Source organism: Spermophilus citellus, assembly GCF_964194105.1.
Source record: "Spermophilus citellus genome assembly, chromosome: 18".
In the NCBI taxonomy this organism is placed as follows: Eukaryota; Metazoa; Chordata; class Mammalia; order Rodentia; family Sciuridae; genus Spermophilus; species Spermophilus citellus.
In genome coordinates, this window is record NC_138200.1 from 4,768,331 (window position 1) to 4,790,709 (window position 22,379).

General features: G+C 45.2%; 1 protein-coding gene across 1 annotated transcript; it reads right to left on the reverse strand.

Annotated features, from left to right (window-relative positions):
* Positions 1 to 6,424: 6,424 nt before the first annotated feature.
* LOC308637330 (vomeronasal type-1 receptor 4-like) lies at positions 6,425 to 7,408 on the reverse strand (the record flags this gene model as incomplete). Its single annotated transcript, XM_081273641.1, has 1 exon — positions 6,425 to 7,408. The coding sequence occupies one exon, from the start codon at positions 7,406 to 7,408 to the stop codon at positions 6,425 to 6,427; it is 984 nt and encodes a 327-aa protein (XP_081129767.1).
* Between the last annotated feature and the right edge of the window lie 14,971 nt (positions 7,409 to 22,379).

Genomic DNA, 22,379 nt, shown 5'->3' on the forward strand with positions numbered 1-22,379 from the left:
GGAGGGGGGCAGGTGGTCCTTGTCGACTCATACTAAGCCTTCAACCAGGAACCTTATCAGACCCAAGCAGGTCAGGACGTTCCCACATGACCATTATAGGCTGAATATGAAAACAGACACCACAAATCTTTCAAGGTCTTGGGAGCTGGCCTCTTTGACGTGCACACAAGAAACCAGGGCCGGCACCAAGCCCCGGGGGCCAGGGGGAATCCGAGCCAGCATATAATAATAATGTTTCCCAGTGGCTCGAGAGGCTGAGTCAGGAGGCCTCTTCCAAACAGGTACTGGCCTGAAGCATAATGAAAACTCAAAGCATGTTTTTGTTGAACCCCAACACAAAGAAAAGACCACCAACTCCAATTTTAAATCAAATTTAAGCAAGATTGTTTGTGCACACAAAGAGAGCTGATCATCGGCTAGAGACCAACCCCCCGGCTTTCCAGGAACAAGGTTTTATAGCACAACAAGTTGCAAAGGGGGATGTCTGGAGAACTTATAGCTAACAGGATTTTGACAAGCATAATACAAAAACAGACAGTAGGTTAATGATCTACATGGCTTAACATTTCAAGGTAGGGAATGAAGTTAGATCCCAACATTAGAATTTATGAGGCACCACTGAGGTTTCAGAGAGGGTTGATATCTGGTCAGGGGGAGCCAGGAATGAGTGAATTCAAGGCACAGGTAGGAATTCCAAACAAGTTTAGAAATTACAGTAATTTATAGTAAAACAGAAATTAACTTTTCATGACTTTGTGATGATGTGGCTTCCAATATTAAAATGGAATTAGGCTGGTATCTGTACAGTTCTGGTATCTGTACAGACCCCGGAGTGATTGGCAGCCCCTCCTCCTCTGTGTCTGGCCCACTGCAGGTGTAGTCAGAGCAACTGGTGCTGAGCTAAAGCAGAGGTTGTCTGCAGAGTGAGCATGTGTACACTAGAGTTAGGCTCTGGGTGGTAATGTGCCAGGAGACCAGGAGGTTCATTTCCTTAATGAATCCTGCTATATCCTCCATCCCTCCATCCATAAAATCTCCAATATTCCTCACTCTCACTAAATATTTATACTCTATATTAGTTGACTGACTCTGTGACCTTTTGAAAAAACAACAAGAAAATTACCCTTTTCCCCTTATTCCAGAGACCACAGTCTGATCCTCCTCACTGTTAGGTCCTCAGGCCAAAGAAACTTTATTTTGAAAATCAGTGTCTGCCCACCCAGGCATGACCTTCCCATTAGGCCCACATGGAAAGAGTTCCTAACCATCAAGATCACAGCAAATGTGCGGAATAACAACCACAGAGTTATTTTTTTAACTCCTCCATTTTACGTGACTCTCTAGTTTAAAGAATTTTTCCCCAGTAGGTTGCTGTACCTTACAGAAGGGCAACGTGTCAGATATTCTGTCAATAAACCTTTGTTTGAACTTAGAGCTAAGTTTCTTGTGGATATTTGCACCAGCTACCTTAACACTCACTTGAGTCCCTCCTGCAAATTCCAGCATCTGTTGCTTTCTACCCCTCCCCTATCTACCTATGTAGTCCCATTCCCTGGATCCTCTGAGCCCAACACCCTCAAACGCCACACCATAACAGTGGTCCGCCTCATGCTTTGAGTATAGCTCTTGCTGCTCTGCCAGTGAGGCTTCTTCCATTTATTTATTTATTTAAACCATTCATCATTTATTTGCTTTAAGAACATTAAAAATCCATTTTTAGTTTTAAATTATTGTGAACTATAGTCCCCCTCCTGTGCCTTGAGTGGGGTTGAGTGTTCAGACTTGAAGCAAACAGGTGAGAAAGGACCAGACAGAGTGGAGTTTGAGTGCATGGGTTATCCTGTAGCTAACGTTCATCTAGTCTGCCCTGCAGACAACTTAGTTCAGCCTGCCGTGCACCTAAGAGCTTGGAATGCCTTCCAGTGCCTTGAACTCACCCATGCCTGGCTTTCCTGGCCAGATAACAACCCTCTCTGAAACTCTAGTGGTGCTTCATGAATTCTGATGTGGGGATCTAAATTTACTCCCTATGTGCTAAAGCATTTAGACCATTAACCTATACCTACCTTTGTGTTTTGCTTGTCAAAATTCTGTTATCTGTAAGTTCTCAAGGCACCCCCACCTCCTTTTGTAAATTTCTGTGCTATAAAGCTGTGCTCCTAGAGAGCTGCAGGTCTGTCTTCTATTCCCACAGGTTTGAGAAGACACATCCCTGGCCGGTTGGAATTACAAGCTTGCTTTAATTTGATTTAAATTGGAGTCGGTGGTCTTTTCTTTGCCTCATGGTTTAAAAAGTCAATAGAATATTATTATCCAGCTATAAAGGTGAATACATTTCACATATTATACATTCTTCCTCTTTTAGATTTAACTAGTGGATATCATATAAGTGAAATAAATCACAAAAAGGAATACCCATATGTTCTCACATATGGAAAATGGGAAGATAAGAGTGTGGATGTCATAGAAGTAGAGAATAGCATAAGTACTGTCTAGGCTGAGACAGTGCTCAACCTCCAGGCACCTCTGCTCCTCTGTGAAGTGCATGCTGCCCCTGACCACTACCCACCACCCTGCAGCCCTGCCCTTTGCTCCTGGTGCTTCAGTGCACTCACAACCAGGGTCCCCTCCCTCAGGCTCCCTCCCTTTCTCTGCACATCCTTCCTCCCTCCCCATGTCTGTCCCCTCCCCAGGCTCCACGTCCTTTGCTTACACTCTGAATCCGCCTCAGTCACTGTCCACCAAGATGGGCTCCTCCTCTCCTACTCCTTTGCCCACAGCTGGTCTCCATCGCATGCTTTCCTGACCACAGACTGTTAGCCAGTGACTGTGGGTTGAAATCACACCCTTGTTCCTGTCACCTTGCCATCCATCCACTGGGAACCCAGTGATTTTATGCCTGTTGAAACGAGTCTTCAAAATCTGGATCAAGTCCTCATTCCCACACTGTTGAAGACTAAATATCTAAGAAATGCCAAGGCAAGAGCAAAACATATTTTAAAAGCATAGAACAAGGGGGTGGTGGAAAGCGAGAGAGAGAGAGAGAGAGAGAGAGAGAGAGATTGATTCCTCCAGAGAGGAGGGAGTCCAGAGCTGATTCTTGAGGGGGGGGGCGGGTCTTGTTCCTAAGAGCAATAAAGAGCCAGATGTATGCAAACTTCAGGAATCAGTTCAGATCTTTTATTCAGGAACATAGTCACCAGGAACAGGGTTTGCAGGGATGGGGTCTTCTGTTGGACCCACTTTCTTGGTGGAAATGAGCCACTAAACAAAGAAAGGGACCAGGCTTACAGGGGTTATACTCAGAGGTGATTTAGGAGCCTGTCAGGTTGGGCAATCAGGAATCTGAGTTGTTTGGTTGGGGGTCAGCGACCAGCACCTGGAGAGGAATTGTCCTGGAGAAGATAAGTGTTTCCTAGAGGCTATGATTCTAGATTTGCTGGAACACTCTCTCTCCTCCTGTGGCCAGCATCTGGAAGGTTTTATCTTAGGAGAGATGAAAGCTGTCAATGTATTGCTTTCTTTTTCATTTTCCCAGGCCTCACAATCTTGGGGTTTTAAGTTTCCATTTTCTGTATCTCCTTTTCTAGATTTCAGGTTTCCTTTCTTCTCCTGCCCCCTCCTTTCACCCTGCCTACCTGGTGAACAAAAGGGCAGGAAGAGAGCCCTCCAGGAGGCACCTCTCCTTATTTCCCACATCTGCCCAGAGAGCCAACAGGGGAGATGCCCAAGGGGTGTTCACCAACAACTCTTTGCTGGAAGGACCAGTTCCCTGGGGGCAGGTGACATTGGTCACAGGTGAGGAGGAGGAGTGTTCTGCAGGAGTTAGCATTTCCTGTCCTTTGGCACCAGCTCAGTCTTCCCAGCCCCACCCATCATCTGTCTGTCTGGATGGCCTGTCCTTCTGTTCTTGTCTTGCCATGACTTCCTGGGTCACTCTATCCTGTGAAGTCATAGCCTGGCATGGGCCTTAACCTGGAGTAGGATTTCACATGCTTTTCCTTTTTTCACAGAAGTTTCTCCTGAACAATCTCTTTGGACCTCACAGTCCAGGCTCTCTGCTTCACCTTCTCATGTCTTTCATCCATTTCCCTGTGTCCTCTGCTCACTCTTGTCCTTCACAGCTGTGCTCTGTCCCTCTCTCAACACTTCACTGTTAACAGTGGCCCTGGGTGTTTTTAGTAAATGCCCTTGAGTGCCAGGGCTCACAGGTGAGGGAGTGCTGAGGCAGCCACTGGAGGAAGGTGAGGCCTGAGCCTCTCGGCAAGCCTCCAGGCAGGTTCCAGAGCGAGCATTCCCTAGGATGTGCAGGGCCAGCTCCACCCCTCTCCTCATCCCTGGGCCTCTCTTTATTTCATCTCTGTTCTCATCACATGAAAGTCCTTTGTTGGGGAGGGTCTGTTCATTCCACAGGTAACCCAGATACTAGCTGGGTTTAGTTTTACACCTTGAAAATCGAGTACTTACCAAGTCACTTCCACTCCTTGAAAAGTCGATGTTTCCCTGGGAAGTTGAGATAATACCTGAGGGGTTTCCCCTATCAGAAGCTCCTCTATACTCATCTCACCTTCTCTATAAAATTAGACTTTACCTTAAATAAGCAAAGCCTTAAAACTCAAGCACCTTCAAACATTCCTAAAAGAATCCACTTTCACAGTGAAACCTCAACTACTCATGAAGCCTTTCAGAAGATAGCATATGGGTGGCAGAGGAACATAGATACTAGGGCAACTGAGGGCAAAGGGACTCATGTTCTACAGTAATCACTTTTCCCCACAGCCCCTCCATGATGCTATTTCCTGGGGAATGCTCCCAGGAAGCCCTGTGTATCTTCCCCTCCCCCACTGCAGTTCTCAGCCTGTGGTGTTATGCTCTAGTTCGGGACCCCCAAAAGACCACCAGAGACCAAGATCGATGTAAGCAGCAAAGAGGTGTTTATTGCAAGCTAGCTTGGTTTTCCACGTGCACACAGCAACTGGTGACGCTGAGAGGCCCCGAGCCCAGGGTTTTCAGCAGTTTTATGCACTCTTTGGGGAAGGCAAGGACTTCACATACATCATAGCATCTCTTACATCATCACGCACCATGGGAAAAATCATAAAACAACTCTAAAACATGATTAGCACATTCACTGGCAGGAACAAGTTGGGTAGGGGTGATTGGTTAGTACAAGAGCAGGATTCATTTGAACTGATTGGTTTAAACCACCAAGGGGTGTACGTGCTGAACTACATGGTTTCCCAACATGTTATCAATCACCATAAACTACTGGGAGGGTCATCTGACATCTCACGTATTTTCCCTGTCTCATGATAATTGGTGGTTGCTGGGAGGTTGCTATGGGTCCTCACCTAGCCTGACAGAGTCAGGGACACCTGGTTCTGCAGTTCTCTATTGTTATTTGCAAAAACTCAGGAGGGTGGGTGTGTGCCTAGGACTGCTCTGTGGGTCTTTCCAAGGACAAGAGTCACACTACCCTCCTTGGACAGGCTTTGCTCTGAGGTACAGGTTGGTTTTTCAGTGGGACCTGCTCCTGCACTTCTCAGGACCCTGCCTGCACCAACAAGAATACAATCTAGCCTAAATACACAAATTTATTACCATTGAGCTGTGATAACTTGTACTTCATAAGAGTGAAATAGAGATGTGATCAACTATCTTTCCATTTTTCACCAAATCTGAGTGTGACATTATGCTACAACTCTTGTACACGTCCCAGCAGGAGAGGTGCAATTCCTAGGTGAGAACCCAGGGCTCCTTCTTGTGGCACAGCAGGCAGCAGGAGCACTGTGCTCCCACCAGCCTTCCCCTCTCCTGCCAAGTACAGTCTGGGTGTGTGGAGTGGCCCAGGTGGACGCTGCACAGGAAGAACTGGGAATGACTCCATTCTGTTTCCCTCAAGAACATGAACTAGGATTGCTGCCTGTAGGATGCTCTGCATAGGGTGCGAACCACCAGCTCTGCTCCCCTCCACCATGGCCACATGGGTGCCGCTACCAGCTGACGGCCACACTGCCTTTTAGGGTCAGAAAGTCATGTGACTTTTCCATATATTTTTATATTGGTGCATTGAGTGTGAAAAATGATGAAGCATCATATAAAAACATGCAATCTATATATACTGATAGTAAGATTAGGCTACATTTTACCTATATATTTTTTTTTTAAAGAGAGAGTGAGAGAGGAGAGAGAGAGAGAGAATTTTTAATATTTATTTTTTTATTTCTCGGCGGACACAACATCTTTGTTGGTATGTGGTGCTGAGGATCGAACCCGGGCCGCACGCATGCCAGGCGAGCGCGCTACCGCTTGAGCCACATCCCCAGCCCTACCTATATTTTAATACCATGGATGCTTTGCTACTGACCTTCATCTTCAGCCTTATTTTTGAGATAGGGTGTTGCTAAATAGTTGAGCCTGTCCTTCAACTTGTCTCAGTCTTCCAGGTTCCCGGGATAATAGATGTTTTCCACAGCACCCAGCAAGATTTTGTGGTTTTTATACAGACAAAGCAGAGCCTAAATAGAGTGCAGGCAGTGGACTCACGGCTCATGAGAATAAAGGGGCTGACCATGGGAAAACACACTAAAATTAGCTCATTGGTGTTCACCAACCACCCTTTGGGGCTGGAAAATAGAGCAATATGAACACTTAATAGGGAGGAGAGGGTGTGGAAAGTCACAAAGGTGCCCACCAGGACAAGGATTCTCTGGGTGGCTCTAGACTCAGGGGAGGTTCTGGGGGAAACTTTGATGCTGTGAATGTGCTGAACCCTCTGCTTGTGCCTGTACAGAAGGAGAACCATGGAGCCACTGGACCAGATCATTATAATAGAAAATACAACCTCAGGAAATATAAATAAGCCTGCATAGATTGATTCTGTTATTTTGTCACGACCTACAGAACAGTATCCTTGATCTCGTTTCTCTGTTGTGTTTTTCCTACTCCATTTGGTATGCATATAGAGAGGAAAAATGGAATTTACCACCATGTACAGGATCCAGCAGAGGGAAATGGAGAAGCCAATGTACTTTGGAGTTTTTCCTTTGAGATCCTTCCAACAGGAGTTCACGGGGCTGATGGTGATGTTCTGGAAGACGCTCAAGAGGCAGGTGATGAAAATGGACACACTCCTGCCCACTCGCTGAATATACAAAATAAGTTTGCAACCAAAATCACTGAGAAAATATTTCAAGCCAAAAGCTGTGATTGTCTGGGGAATTCCTTTAGAGAGAATGACCAAGGAGTTGGCTATCATCAGGTGCTTGAGAATCATATCTGTGGCCCTTAATGTACAGTCATTGTAGGAATGGACTAAATAATCATAAAGCAAAGAGAAATTTCCCAGAATTCCAACAGCAACCTGTGATAAGAACATCATACCTATTGTCACATTCCTGGAGACCATTTTGTCATTCAGCACAATGTCCTTTACATTATGGTAACAGTAGTTCCTCTGAGCAAAAAGACTCATTGAAAATAGTTGTGCCCAAGCACAGTGGGAAGCACCTGTATCTGCTTGCTAGCTGTGGGGAGGAAGGAGGAGAATCACTTGATCCCAGAAGTTTAAAGCCAGAGTGAGCAACATAGTGAGATCTCCATCTTCAAATCATGTTTGATGCCAAGAGTAACTTTCATTGCATGCACCTGTGGGATTTCAAAGCCCTCAAGATGCACAGGTTGATGGGGAGACTTAACAGTATGCTGTGTAGAAAAAATGAGCCTTGACCATCAGATGATGCTAACCTGGGAGAGGCAATAAAAAGTGAGAACAATTCATAGAAATAATTTAAAACTTAAAGTTTCAGAAAGAACTGATATTTGCTAGTCACATTGGAAAAAAGAACTTCAATTGCCACTCACACCATACACAAAAACAGATCTCAGAGCATTTCTGACCTAAACTTTAAAAGTGAGCATTAGGACATTGATAATAACAAAAAGAATATTTCTGTATTCTTAGTTAGAAAAATGAATATTAAACAGCACAAACACATGAAGCATATGGTTGAAATGACATGTTAGGTTATATTAAATTGAGGGCTACTGATCATCAAGTGCCACACACTGGGTGAGTTTGGTGTATACAGTACTGATACATCTTACAGAATGCATAATAGAAGAAAAGATAGGTGAACATTTTCAAAAGGTATTTCAAAGCAAAATCATCATTGAATAAATAAATAATAAATACGGAGGAGGGAGTTTCACATCGTTATTTAAACAGCTCCTCAGTACAAGTGCACACCAACCAGAATCAAAAATAAAATGGTAGGAAATACCGCAATTGGAAGGATGAAGATAGGCCAGGAATATCAAGAACTGGCAATGGTGTTAAAATTGGTGCAAACATTTGGCCAACTGATGGGGTTCACTTACTGGATGAGATATATGATCCTGACCTCTATGATCAGCAATTCCAATAAGACAAATGATCACGCAGTCCTTCAGGTTGGCCAGTGTCCATGTTGGTAAATTCAAGACTGACCCAATGTTCAGTTCCGCAGGAAACAGGGGGAATGGGGGCGATGAGGTGACTGAAAGGAATGTAGTGGGTACTGAAGTGGAACAAAGGGTCCAATGAACCTAGTATTTTGTGTAACTCTAATGCTCTAAAAAATAATTTTAAAATTAAATGAACAAAAACTGTTTTTGAGGAATCAGTCTACAAGTTACAAAATTATGTACTCTTTAAATTTAAAATAAATAAATACAAGAATATCTGTTGGAAACAAAGATTTAATTCCAGAGCAGAAATACTCATTTGTTGTCACTGAAGAAATAAAAGTACAGTAGAATCTCTAAAAGAATTATTCAGAATTATTATTTGGTCCTGAATAATGGAACATGAAACACTAATCTCTGATAAATACTTTAGGATAGAAATGGAGTCCTCACTGATATCAGGCTAAGAGCTCCTGGGCACGACAGCTACATGACTGCAACCGTCAGTGATGAAGCAGGATTTGTGGAGGACATTTCAGTACAAGAGACATGTCAGTAGAAGCTGGAGCTTGTGAATATTTTGCTGAATGACATGGAAAACAGAGAAAACTGTCATATATTTGTGATTAATGATTAAATATTATTAAACCAGGGGAAATACCACAGATCAAATTTTTCCAGCAACCACTGTGCAGTTCCTGTCCCTACAATGAGCCTTCTCTTGTGTGTGCGTCAGGGAGAGAAGTCTCACCACAGCCATCACAGCACGGGGACTCAGGGAGGTACAAATCCTGTCTGCACTGGGTGGATGGAAATGCAGTGTGAGGAGAACACAGCACTTTTGTTTCTGACACAGTCCCAGGTGTTCTCTGCACAGGATGAGGTGATGCTTACAGTTCCCTTGCCATCTTTCCTGTGGGCAGGGAGACATCACAAACAGCCATAGAGCACTTCAAAATATGCTCTATGATTTCATACAGTAATGTGGAGAACAGACTAGTGGCCAACTTCAGTCCTTAGGCTCCTTTCAAATAAAACCCACTAACGATGGTATTATTCACCTGTAAACCTCCTCAGGGTGCATTTTATTAAATAACACTGAGAGCCAGGAAGACTTGGCATCAGGTCAGGGACACTTCTCCTTATACTACTGAGCTCATAGTGAAGGGATTATTTCTTTTTCTTGTCCACCTTTTCACTGAATCAGTTTCTACCCCCAAACCCCTCTGCAGACATGACCACGTCCTCAGACTTCTTTTTCTGACTGTTGATGCTGGAATATAAAATACTCACCTTGCTTCTTGTGAACAAGGAGTGGAGCTAGTGTGAGGTCCTGACAGCAACACAGGGAGGAGGCAGTTGCACCCTGAGATAAAGGTTTTTCACTCCTGTGACCTCCCTTCCCCTTGGGGCTGCAATTATCACCTCACCTGTAGATACAATGACAGTGCAGGCCTGGGGAACCCAGGACAAGGTTGAAAAAAGGTTCTCCATACTTGACGATTACTAAGGCAATTATAAGTTCCTTGTTAGTAACTTCAAAATAAGTGTCAAGGACTTTGGGAGAGGCTGTTGCTTTTCCATGATCCCTGAAGGCTGATGGTGTCTCCTACGGAAGGTTCGGGAAATATTGAGGTGGGACCTCTGAGTGACCACAGAGGGTTTGTGTGTCTCACTGGACTTGTGAGTTCCCAGAGTTCCTGACCCCATATCTTACTAATCGTGGCTTCTGTCCCATCCTTTCCCATTCCTTTCTCTTCTGGGAATAGTCTGGGACCTGGAACTGGGCCTATCCTGTGGTTCTGTGGCCTCAGCTCCAGGCAGGCTGGGGTATGGAGAGTGTAGACCACACCCAGGGTGAGTGCTCCTGTTTGTGACATCTGATGGTGGCATCACATCCACTTCTTGGCAATGGATCATGTCACAGGAAAGAAGACTCAGAATGTAGCCAACAGGATGGATCACTTGAAGCATATGCTGAGGAGCATATGGAGAAGGTGGAGGCTTGGGAACAGGACACCTACCCCCGGCACTGGGAAGGATCTAGGTTTCAGTGATGAGGCGTGGTGTGTGCAGTATTCTGCTCCCAGGGGATGTGCACCAAGCCTTCTCCATATGTTCTATGGAATCTTAAGGAGCCAGTGCAGCCTGGGGATGCCCACAGATGAGCTGCTACATCATGACTGCATGAAGCTCCTGTGCTCCATGGAACAGCAGCAGAGGACACATGTGGCAGAGCTGGGGACACATCTTATGAGCATAGATAGCAGCTGGCAGAGCAGAAGCAAGCCATTCAGCATACATGTGGGCAACCACAGGATCAACTCCAACCCTCATACCTGCAGGAGAGGTGGAATACAAGGAGTTCCTGGAGGAGGGCTCCCTGCAGCTGGCCACAGTGTCCCTGGCGAGAGAAATCTGGAACCCAAGGCTGTGATAAAGTGTGTCCTGGTGGAGAGTGGCTGTCCTTCTTCTATTGTCAATGAGCTGATTGAAAATTCACAGGAACACCCTGGTCTCAGATTCTGGCCACACTAGAGAGACAAGACAGATGAACAGGCCATACTATGAGAACTATGTGGCCACATACATCTCTGGCAAGCAAGCTGCTGTCCCAAGGGCCTGTGAGAACCAGCCTGCGGATGATTACATGGTGCAGGAGCCAGGGCTTGTCATAGTTTGCATGGTGTAGACAGGATACAAGAGATCTGGATCAGCTATCAGGAAGAGAGGGAGACCAGGAAAGCCCTATCCCTGGGTAGCTGGGCCTTGAGTCACCAGTCTCCTTGATGCCTTGGCTGAGCTGGAGTCACTCATCTCCCTGCTGTTCTAGCACTGAAGGGTACTGAAGCCCTTTGCTCAGCCTTTCAGGGGAGAAGCCCATATTTCTGTTTTTTCCCCCCAGTATTTTCCCCCTTAAAATGTCTGTAAATTGTCAGTCTGGGTAGGAATGTCTTCACTATTTATTTATTTATTTTGCATCCGAAGTGCCCTTCAACAGATGAATGGATAAAGAAAATGTGGTATGTATACACAATGGAACATTACCTAACCATAAAGAAGAATGAAATGTCAGCATTTGCCAAGGGTGGATGGACCTGGTCACTATCTTGGTAAGTAAAATAAGCCATTTCCTGAAAACCACAGGCTGAATGTTCTGATATATGGATACTAACACACCATGGGAGAGGGGAGGGAAGTATAGGATTTTATTAGATTATACAAAGGGGAATAAAGGGAGGGGAGGGGTGGAAATAGAACAGTAGATGAATAGAAGATAACTTTCTTATGTTTATGTATGAACTCGACCTGTGAAATTCTACATCATGGACAACAGGAAGAACGGGATTCTGATTAGAATAAGTTATCATCTGTGTATGTATAATGTGACAAAATACACTTTAGTGTCATTATATTAAGAAGAATGAATAAAATAAAATAAGATTTTGAAGAAGCACAAGAAGATTCATTTCCTTAGAGGATCAGGATGGCAGGAGGAATCTCTAATCATCCCTCTCCTCTGAAAGCAGGAAACCAGAGCAGGCTGCCTGATGATTCCAAGCAGCATTAACGGGCAGCTCTGGGGTCTGACATCCAGAACAAGTGATAAGTGTGGAACCAAAACCTAAGAAGTAACTATGAGCCCAGTCAGTGTCCCTGGATGGTAGCCCTTAGGGGCAGATTGGCCTCTGTGCCAAGCACATCTCTGTTCAGCCACCTTAAGTGTGCAGGTTCCACTGGGTCTGCAGGTGCACAGATTGGATTCTGGGGATTCCCAGATGAGCCCTTTTCCCTTTCTCATAATGAAGGATGACAGGGTTGTGGGTGGGGGTTTGATTATGGGATTCAAGTGCTCAGCAAGAAGCATCATTTTAGCAAATGCTGCCTCCTCAACCCAACAGCAATGAATGGTTATCCAAATTATCTGCAGTTGTGATTGCTAAGGAAATAAGAAGAACACATAGGTGATGTACATAATGAATAAATATAAAATGCATTGGTCCAAGATCAGTCCTTTGCTTCTAAAGGGATGACCTCTATCCTCTATCATTGTCCACTAATAGGTTTGAGGGGCAAAGGCCACACAGGCTCACCATCCATTCTGACCATTTGTAACCCTGGGAATTCATGAAACACAGAAATCTGTGAGACTTCTGGTTGTGGTTCACTGCAGGGAAGGGATGCAAGTTACAGTCAGCCCAGGGAAGACGCTGACGGGCAGAGTCCAGGAGAGGTGCCCAGGGTGGAGCTCCCATCATCCTCCCTGTGGAGTCACAGTGGCTCTGCTTCCCCACTATTGAGACACTTCTGGATACTGTCAGCCAGGGCAGCTCACCTAGGCCTTGGTGCCCAGAGCTGTTCCTAGAGCCTGTCCACATACCTGAATTTAGCCTCAGCTCTTGTGGGGCTGACCTTTACTGACGGACCACAAACCAGCACATTTCACATAATTATAGCATCTGGTGTCCAGGCTCCAGGCAAATAAATCCTCTTCCTTCAGGCATCACATTTGGAGACCGCTGCCAAGTAGCGGAAGGAAAAGGATTGACCTCACCTAGGTAAGCTAGTTTTCCACTTCAGACCACCTCCTGGTCTCTGCTAAAGTCTCCTTACAGCAAAGTGAGCATTTTCCCCAGGAAATCTACATTTTGTACCTAACTGACAAAACTCAGGCAGCAGTGTGATCATATGAGTATGTCCAGCATTTGTAAGGGCCAGAGAGGGACAGAGATAGGGTCAAAGAATCAGTGACCCAGAGGAAAGAGACAGGTGTTGAGTGGGGAAAGTGACAGCATTTGATGGCTTAGGCATTGAAGAGGATCTCTGAGGACCAGGAATTGGATTAAGGACACTGGAATGATAGTGGATATGGATCCACAGGGAAGGAAGAGGAGGAGGTGATGGAAGGCAAGGAGTGCCCACCAGGGATGCCTGAAGTGCGTGGGCACAGGTGTGGCAAAGGGAGGGAACCAAAGGGTACCGCAGAGCTGGTGTGGAGGCCTTGAAGCATCAGTTTGAGGTGGGAGGGTCTGTTGCAAGTGCAGGCTCTGGAAGGTGGTCTCACTGGGTCTACAGAATGGACAGAACCTAAGGGGTGCACTTCAGGAGGGAAGCATTGAGGTCAGGAGGAGGGGGCCACTGGGCAGGTCAGAGGTCAGTAATCCATTCCTCCTTCCATTAGTGCCCCGTTTCCACTGGGCTTGCAGCTCACTCATGGATCCTCTCCATGTGAAGCCCATGGAGCAAAACAGAATAAAAAGAGGGTCCACTTTAATCTCAGAAAGGGTTACATCTGGGAAGAAAATAGTGCTGCCCATTGGAAAGAAAGTCTTGGTACTGGTGATTTAACCCAGGGGTGATTTACCTTTGACCTAAATCTTCCAAGCTTTTTGTTTGAGACCAGATCTCACTAAATGTACCTTCGGTGCTGAGGCTGGCTTTGACCTTGGGATCCTCCTGCCTCAGTCTCCTCAATAGCTGGATTACAGGCATGCACCACCAAGCCAGGCATGTGCCATTGTGCCAGTTATAATGTGTCCCTTGTGAGAGCAAAGCCTTTGCTTTGCAGATGTAAACCACAGAGTTACTAAAGTACAACACTGTTTTCTCTTGACAGATCACAGCCCAACAGAATGAGCCCAAGAGTCTGTCATTTCCCATGAACAGGGTGTCAAGCCAGCAAGCCAGATGCCCTCTCTCAGTTGCTAGGAGGAGAACCATGGACAGTGGGAGATAAAACCCCTGGTGTGAACAGTCCAGGTGAGGGGGAGAGCAGCTGGGGAAGGTGGGGTGAGCAGCACCTCCCACATCTGCCTCTTGGTGAAGACCTTCCTCTTTGGAGGGATTTATAGAAAAATATATTCTTTACCTCCTTTGGGATCTGATTTTTTTCCTTATTAGCCTACATCTTGAAGTTTGTTGGCATAATTTTCTTCCTACAAGTCCAAGATATTCCCTTCTTTATGCTTGCCAGTTCCAGTGCTATGAATTTGCAGCTTCAAGATATTCCCTTCTTTATGCTTGCCACTTCCAGTGCTATGAATTTGCAGCTTCAGGCTCTTCTGCAAAGGTTGAACTCGGAATTCTCTTTGAACTCTGACTGCTGCACCTCCCACCCCATGGGGCTGCTGCCCAAGGAGACCTGTCACTCAGTTTGCCTTGGCCCTGAGCCTATCCTCATGGAAGGTCCTCAATGCCCTGTTTTTTTATATCTTCTTATCTGTGCTCACCCTTCAAAGTCTTCTTCACTTCAGTAAGTAAATATTGTTTTGTTCCCAGAGCCAACTCCAATCTGATGTCCCCTGAAATCTCCTAGTTCAGATTCAGCTCTCTGGTGTTTTGATTTTGCCCATGGTGTTCAGGGAGAGGACGGCCTGGAGAAGGAATTTTATACTGATGAAATATTCCCCAAAGAGAAGAAAAGTTACAAGAAAAAGAAGAGCCAAGGGCAGTTAGAAGTTAGGTGAGGCCAAGTTTGTTGGCTTAGGCTTGTAGTTCCAGCTACTGAGGAGGCTGAGGAAGGAGGATCCCGAGTTGGAGGCCAACCTGGGCATCTTAGTGAGAGTCTGTCTCAAAATAAAAAATAAAAAGGGCTGGGGATATATTTCAGTGGTGGTTCCTTCCCCAGGACCAGAAAGTTAAATTTTAAAAAGGGGTATTAGATGAGAACTTAGTAAAGCAGGATGAGAGAACATAAGAGTTCAGGACAGAACTTCTCTGGTGTCCTGTTGGCAGTGAAAGTATGGGTACATTTTCATGGTAGTATAATTGCTCTGTCCAGTGTTTCAAGAACTATGTTAACTAAAAGTGGTGAAAGAGGGCATCCCTGTCTTGTTCCAGTTTTTAGAGGGAATGCCTTCAATTTTTCTCCATGTAAAATGATGTTGGCCTGGGGCTTAGTGTAGATAGCCTTTATGATGTTGAGTTAAATTCCTCTTATCCCTAGTTTTTCTAGTGTTTTGAACATGAAGATTTTGTCAAATACTTTTTGTGCATCTATTGAGGTGATCGTATGTCTTATCTTTGAGTCTATTGATATAATGAATTACATTTATTGATTTCTTTAAGTTGAACCAACCTTGCATCCCTGAGATGAATCCCACTTGGTCATGGTGCACGAATTTTTTGATATGCTTTGTATTCGATTTTCCAGAATTTTATTGAGAATTTTTGCATCTATGTTTATTAGAGATATTGGTCTAAAGTTTTCTTTTCTTGATGTGTCTTTGCTTGGTTTTGGAATCAGGGTGATATTGCCCACATAGAATGTGTTTGGAGGTCCTGTCTCTTTTTTTATTTTTTCCTGAAATAAATGGAAGATTATTGGTATTAGTTCTTCTTTAAAGGTCTTGTAGAACTCGGCTGTGTATCCATCTGGTATCCTGGGATTTTCTTGGTTGATAGGCTTCTGATGACAACTTCTATTTCTTTTTTTCATATTTTTTTAGTTGTTGATAGATAGACCTTTATTTTTTATTTATTTATATGAGGTGCTGAGAATCGAACCCAGTGCCTCACACATGCCAGGCGAGTGTGTTACCACTGAGCCCCAGTCCCAGCCCAGGCATCTTCTATTTCACCACTTAATGTTGGTCAGTTTAAATTCTGTGTATCTTCCTGATTCAATCTGGGCAGATCATAGGACTAAAGAAGTTTGTTCATGCCCTCAATATCTTCTATTGTATTGTATAAGTTTTCAAAATAATTTCTAATTATCCTTGGATTTCTGAAGTGTCTGTTGTGATATTACCTTTTTCATCACATATGCTGGTAATTTGAGTTGTCTCTCTTTCTCTTCATTAGCATAACTGAGGTTCTGTCAGTTTAATTTTTGAAAGAATCAACTTTTTGTTTTGTCAGTTTTTTCAATTGTTTCTTTTGTTTTGATTTCAGCTCTTATTTTAATTATATCTTGCCTCCTACTGCTTTGTTGTTGATTTGTTCTTCTTTTTCTAGGGCTTTGAGATGTAATGTGAGGTCATTTATTTGTTGACTTTTTCTTCTTTTAAGAAATGAACTCCATGCAATAAACTTTCCTCTTAGAACTGCCTTCATAATGCCTAGAGATTTCAATAGGTTGTGTCTATGTTCTCATTCACTTCTAAGAATTAATTTAACCTCTCCTTGATGTCTTCTGCCACCCATTGTTCACTCAGGAGCATATTGTTTAGTCTCCAGATGTTGAAGTATTTTTTATTGTTTATTTTGTCATTGATTTCCAATTTCATTCCATGAAAACTACAGAACTCTAAATAAAGAAATCAAAAAAGACCTTAGAAGATGGAAAGATCTACCTTGCTCTTGGATAGGCAGAATTAATATCATCAAAATTACCATACTACCAAAAGCAATGAACAGATTTAATGCAATTCTGATCAAAATCTCAATGGCATTCCTCATAGACATAGAAAAAGCAATCATGAAATTCATCTGGAAAAATAAGAGACCCAGGATTGCTAAAGCAATCCTTAGCAGGAAGAGTGAAGCAGGATTATTGTTACTTTCATCTCAAGGAAATAAAATTACAATCATTGGCACTGCTGGTATTAAGTTGATTGCTCATTTCCCCCTCAACCTATGAACAGTGCTTTGGTTTCACTAAGTAGAAACTCTATTAGCAGGTCCAGGTGTAGAGCCCTATGTCTCATCATATGCTTCCCAAACACACACACACACACACACACACACACACACACACAAATTCATGTGTGGCCTCAGAGGTGTGCGTTCTCACATGCTCAGTCAAATGCTGGCACACACACAGGCCTTCCAGGATCTCACAGTTGCCTTGCTCCTTCACTCACACTCGAAATGCAGACACCCACACACTCACAGTTCTGTTCCCTTTCTATCACTCACATAGTCACCTGTTGTGTGTGTGTGTTTCACAGAGGTCTCTGCCATCTATAACATTGTGCACATCTCTAAGTCTGTGACTGCCTGGATATGAGTTGTCACGCTGCCTTTGTCTTGTTCCCCACCACATGACAGCAGGACCATATTTCCCATGCACGGCATTTAAACGGTATTCTAAACTTAGCCACATGTTGTCATGAGATAGAGAGTGTGGGGGGTGGCTGAGTGTGACAGGGTGAAGGAGGGAGGGTGTGTGGTGCCCCTGTACTCCTCAGGGTCAGCATGACTCAGAGGGCCTGGGGCTTAGAGGGGTGGATAGCGCAGGGAGGGGAGAGAACTGGCAGTGGGCAGCTGCGTGAGGCCTAAGTGTCCTCTGCAGGCCCTTCTCCAAGAGAAAGCACTAAGCCCTCCTTCCCTGCCTGTCTGCCCCATGGGTCCTGCTGCCCTGGGGAGGGGGGCTTGTGGCTCATCTGACCTTGGTCCTGAGGCTCTCCATACGGGGAGGTTCTCAGGACCCTCTGCTTTCTATTTTATTATCTGTTCTCACCTTTAAAACCTCCTTGATTTAATAATTTAAGGTCCTTTTGTACTCAGAACACACTCCATGTAGACATTCCTGCTGTCAGACTTCAATTCTCTGCTGCCTTTGATTGTACCCAGGTGGTTCACGGAGCGAAGAGGCCTGGAGAAGAAATTTTCTACTGATGAAATCTGCCAAAGAAAGGAGGAAGGCCACGAAGTAAAGCAGCACCTCGGGCAGTTAGAAGTCATGGGAAGCCAGGTGTGGTGGCACAAGCCTAAAATCCCACCTCCTCGGGAGGCTAAGGAAGGAGGATTCCAGGTTGGAGGCCAACTTAGGCAACTTAGTGAGAGTCTGTCTCCAAAGAAAAATAAATAAATAAAAAGGGATAGGGCTGAAGCTTAGAGGTAGAGCACCCCTAGTTCCCTGCCCAGGACCAGAAAATAAGAGAAAAAGAAAAAAATGAGAACCTAGTACAGTGGGCTGAGAGCACAAGAGGTCAGGCTGGGAGTTCTCTGTGTCCTGCCGGCAGTGGGACTGTGGGGACATTTCCAGGCAGTGTGACCTTTATGGCCAGGCTGACTGTGGCAAACTTATGGTTCTAGTTGATGGTGGAGTTGTAGACTGTAGGTTTCCTGTTCTACATTTTTCTAGCTTCCCTTTTCTTCTCAGGTGAAGAATCCTTCTGTCCTGTTCCCAGTGAAGTTGACGTAAAGCTGCCATGACCATGATTCAGGAAGAGGCGGTCCATTTAGATACTGACCAAAGCCGGGCGACATCGGTGCAGAATTGTGGGATGCTGCTGTTAGTGGAAGGTTGAGGGCTCAGGGAACCTGAAGAAGGTGGACCCTACCTGTCCAGGAGCAGCATGAAGAGGGGCAGCACATCCTGTTAGTGCAGCTTGGTCCTCCACCCATTGTGATGTTCCCTGAGGGCCACTGCTGCCCTCCTTCTGTGGGAGTAGACCAGGGTGTCACAACTAGGTCAGTGGGCAGAGTGTCACCCAGAAGTAACACTGTGAGGCAGCGCTTTGAAAAAACTGGTTGCCGGTGGTGGCAGGAGGAAGAAGATGAGTTTTAGGAACAGGGTCAGCACCCAGGAGCTGTCCCAGCAATAGGTTGAGTCTGGAAGAGCCTGACTTGCCCTGGGCTCCTTGTTCCAGCCACCAGTGTCCTCTGTCCTGCTGTCAGGAGGAGCAACCTGATTTCCTCCAGGGGACTTTTCCTAGTTTCCAAACTCTAAATGTAGAATGGCCCCGGGTTTTCATCTTCTTTGAGTCCTCATGTTCTCTGAAGGTGATCTTGTCCTGTTCTGTTTCCTTAATAAATTTTTCCAAGTATCTCTCCAGTCCAGAGGTTTCTCAAAGTTTATGGATCCTTCAAATTCCCCATGTCTACACCTGGGCATGTCGTGGCCACCTTCAAGTTGAAACCCTACAATCCTGCCTCCCCATTCTGGGCTGCAGTGTTTCCCCTCTTTAAGAAGCACTCCCTGCCTCCCTTAGCTGGGATCGAACCCAGGGAAGTCCACCACCAGCCATACACAATGACCCTCTATATTGTTTATTTTGATACAAGATTCTCCCTAAATTTCTGAGACTGGCCTTGAACTGCTGATCCTTCTGCCTCAGCCTCTCAAGTTACTGAAATTATGGGTGTGGTCCCCCTGCCCCATTTGTGCCACCTTGTTTTCTGACTCCTGCCCTCTGTACCACCTGGCTTCTCCAGACCCTGCGATCTTTGTCTACATCTTTCTTCAGGCAGAAAAGTTCCTGGCCTCGGTGCCATCTGCAGTCCAGGATCTCAGGAGCCAAGGGCTGCAGGCCAGCTTGGGCGGCACAGCAAGCACATTGTCAATACAGAATGACACAAACTGGCCTGACACGGTGGCCAGGATGTGCAAACACTCCCCTGGTCCCTGCCTAGAAGTGGCAGTAGAGCATGACAGGCAGAGCTGGAGAGCAGGGGCAAGTGGGGTTCCTGGCAGCACAAGCCATCAGGAGCCTGGGTTGAGAGTCCATGGCCAGGGAGCCATGGCTGCTGACCTGTCACCCCAGGGCTCCATGGCCCAGAGCTGACACCTGCTGTAGCAGCCAGTGCCAGACCCCAACCCTCACTGAACATGTGCAATTCCGTGACTTCAACCTCCAACTTCCTGAGACCCAGGAGAAAATAAAGACAGACAAACCCCAGTCGCATTCAGCACTAACCAATAGCAACAGTGCTTTTCTGAAACTTAATTAGCATAACTGGGAACCAATAGCATTCTTCCGTTTTCAAACCCTGATTAGCATAAGTTTGAACCAATAGCGTTCACCCAAGTGCTATATAAACCCCGCACTCTAGCGGGAGCAGGTTTCCGTCTTCTGCTGTGGTTCTTGTTGCTCTGTGAACTTGAGGCGGCAATTCTTACTTTTCCACATCTCACTGTAACATGGGAGGGCTCTAGCCCACCCCTAGGAGCTGCCCAAGGCCATCTCACCAGCTACCACAGGTAGAAAATTTGAGTTTCTTCTCCAAACTGCAGTTTCATATTTTGATGTTTATCGTGGGCATCTTTGGGTAAGTGAAATGATCTAAGAAATATGTGGATTTTTTTTTCAGGATTTCTGAATTTCTTTTAAAATCTGTTTCAAAAATACCAGGCTTCTGTTGTGCTTTAAAAGAAAATATCACTCAAATATATCAGACACCTGTTGGTCTTTTGAAAAATCTCTATTAAAATGCTGGGCATCTGTTAGTCTGTTTTTTGAACTGTCAAAATACAAGGCACCTGTTGGCCAAGTGAAAGGGGCTGGGTGTAAAGGTGCCTGCCTCTAATACTAGTGGCTTTGTCTCAGCAATTTATCAAGGTTTAAGAATTTAGTGAGATCTGTCTCAAAAATAAAAAAGGGGGTGGAGGACCTGTGGAATGGTTGAATGGTTAGGCCCCTTTGGTTCAATCCCTCCTAACCCGCGCACCCCCCCCCACTTCCTCAGTAAATGCTTGGCCCATGTCTGAAGGCAAAGTTGAGAGTCCTACTGCAGTGAGGCTTGCTCAGCCCCCTTTCTTCCTGATGGAGGAATGTAGGTCAAGCTCTGTTTCAACTCAGGACTTGAGTTTCATCTCAAAAATCTGTTGTCAAAACCTTCCCTGACTTGCCCTTGGATATGCTCCCACTGCCCAGGCTAACAATCTGGGGTTGGGACACTAGCTCTTCTCATAAGGATTCTGCCCCTCTGTAAGAAGGGATGTGAGGAAGGCTGATGGTCACCAGGCTGTTGGTATGAAGCAGGGGGCTTGCTACTGGTGGAGATGATTTTCATCAATGTTACTGGTGACACCTGGGGTGGTGGAGGCTACAAGGCTGAAGGGCCCAAAGGAATATGCCAACTTTCCTGTAGCACACCTTGAATGATGGCTTACCCACAGGTTGGCCTTAACTCCCCACGAAGTCTCTTGGGGTCACTACATGACCAGCAGGGAATTTCTGTTATTGGTGCTTTGCTAGAGAGAACTTGGGGAGGTGGTCCTAGAAATCCTGCTGTTTTTTTGAGGTCCTTGGCACCAGCTCTGCTGGGAGGGATGTATGAGGATCGGTGGTTGTCACCAGAGGGGTACAGAGAATTCTTAAGATGGGGATACCAAGTGGAAGTTATCTAGTTTCTCAACCTTTTTCACAAAATTGAAGGACACTTCAGGAAAACAAGGCAAAGATAAAGATTTATTGAAGGACATCTACAGAATTTACACTCAGTAAATTCTGAGAAACCCTTGTCTGAAGACATGAGTGAGGTATCCAGCTTTGAGCTCTCTACATATGATTTAAGATGGACTGGGATCCTAAGTATAGGAGCTATTGTTAGATTTTACTGATTTGGTAAGGGTTAAACAAGCTACCTTGATTATTGAGTCTCCTGACAATCAGATCATGCGATCTCCACCTTATGCATGAAGGTTAGCAGGTTTTTGTCAAACAGTCTAGCTGTTCCTAACATCCTGGCACATTCTATAGCTCTCTCAGGTGGATGATATTGGAGTTGATGTCTGATCTTTGATAAGCTTATGTTGAATGTTGTTTGTCATCACCCAAGGATGCAAGCTCAACCTGACTTATTTTCACAGGTCTCCGTTTACTAAGGGTCCATTTCCTCTCCCCATTTTACCTTCCCACCTCAGGATGAGGGCCTGAGCCTATGGGCCAGTGATAGTGTCTTGAACATCCAAGAAGAGGGTGTGGGGGCTGATAGGGGATTTGTGTCAACAACCTGAGAGCTCCTGAAATTGCACCTTGAAGAATCTCTGTCATAGATGGAACATGTGTGGGGTCATTGATGGATGGGCAGCCTATAGTGTCAAAATTAGATACCTGAGGGATAATGGGCCCTTTGAAGTCCTTTTTGTGTTCGGTAATATGTTCACAGGTTCTGGGTATTAGGATGTGCACATCTTTGGGGTCATGACTCAAGTCTGTCACAGCTACTATACCCAGTGTAATGTTTTTGATTCATCAGTTCAGTTCATGTATGAGCATTAATTTCTTCATATTGCTGAGTGTTATTCCAGTGTATGAATGCAT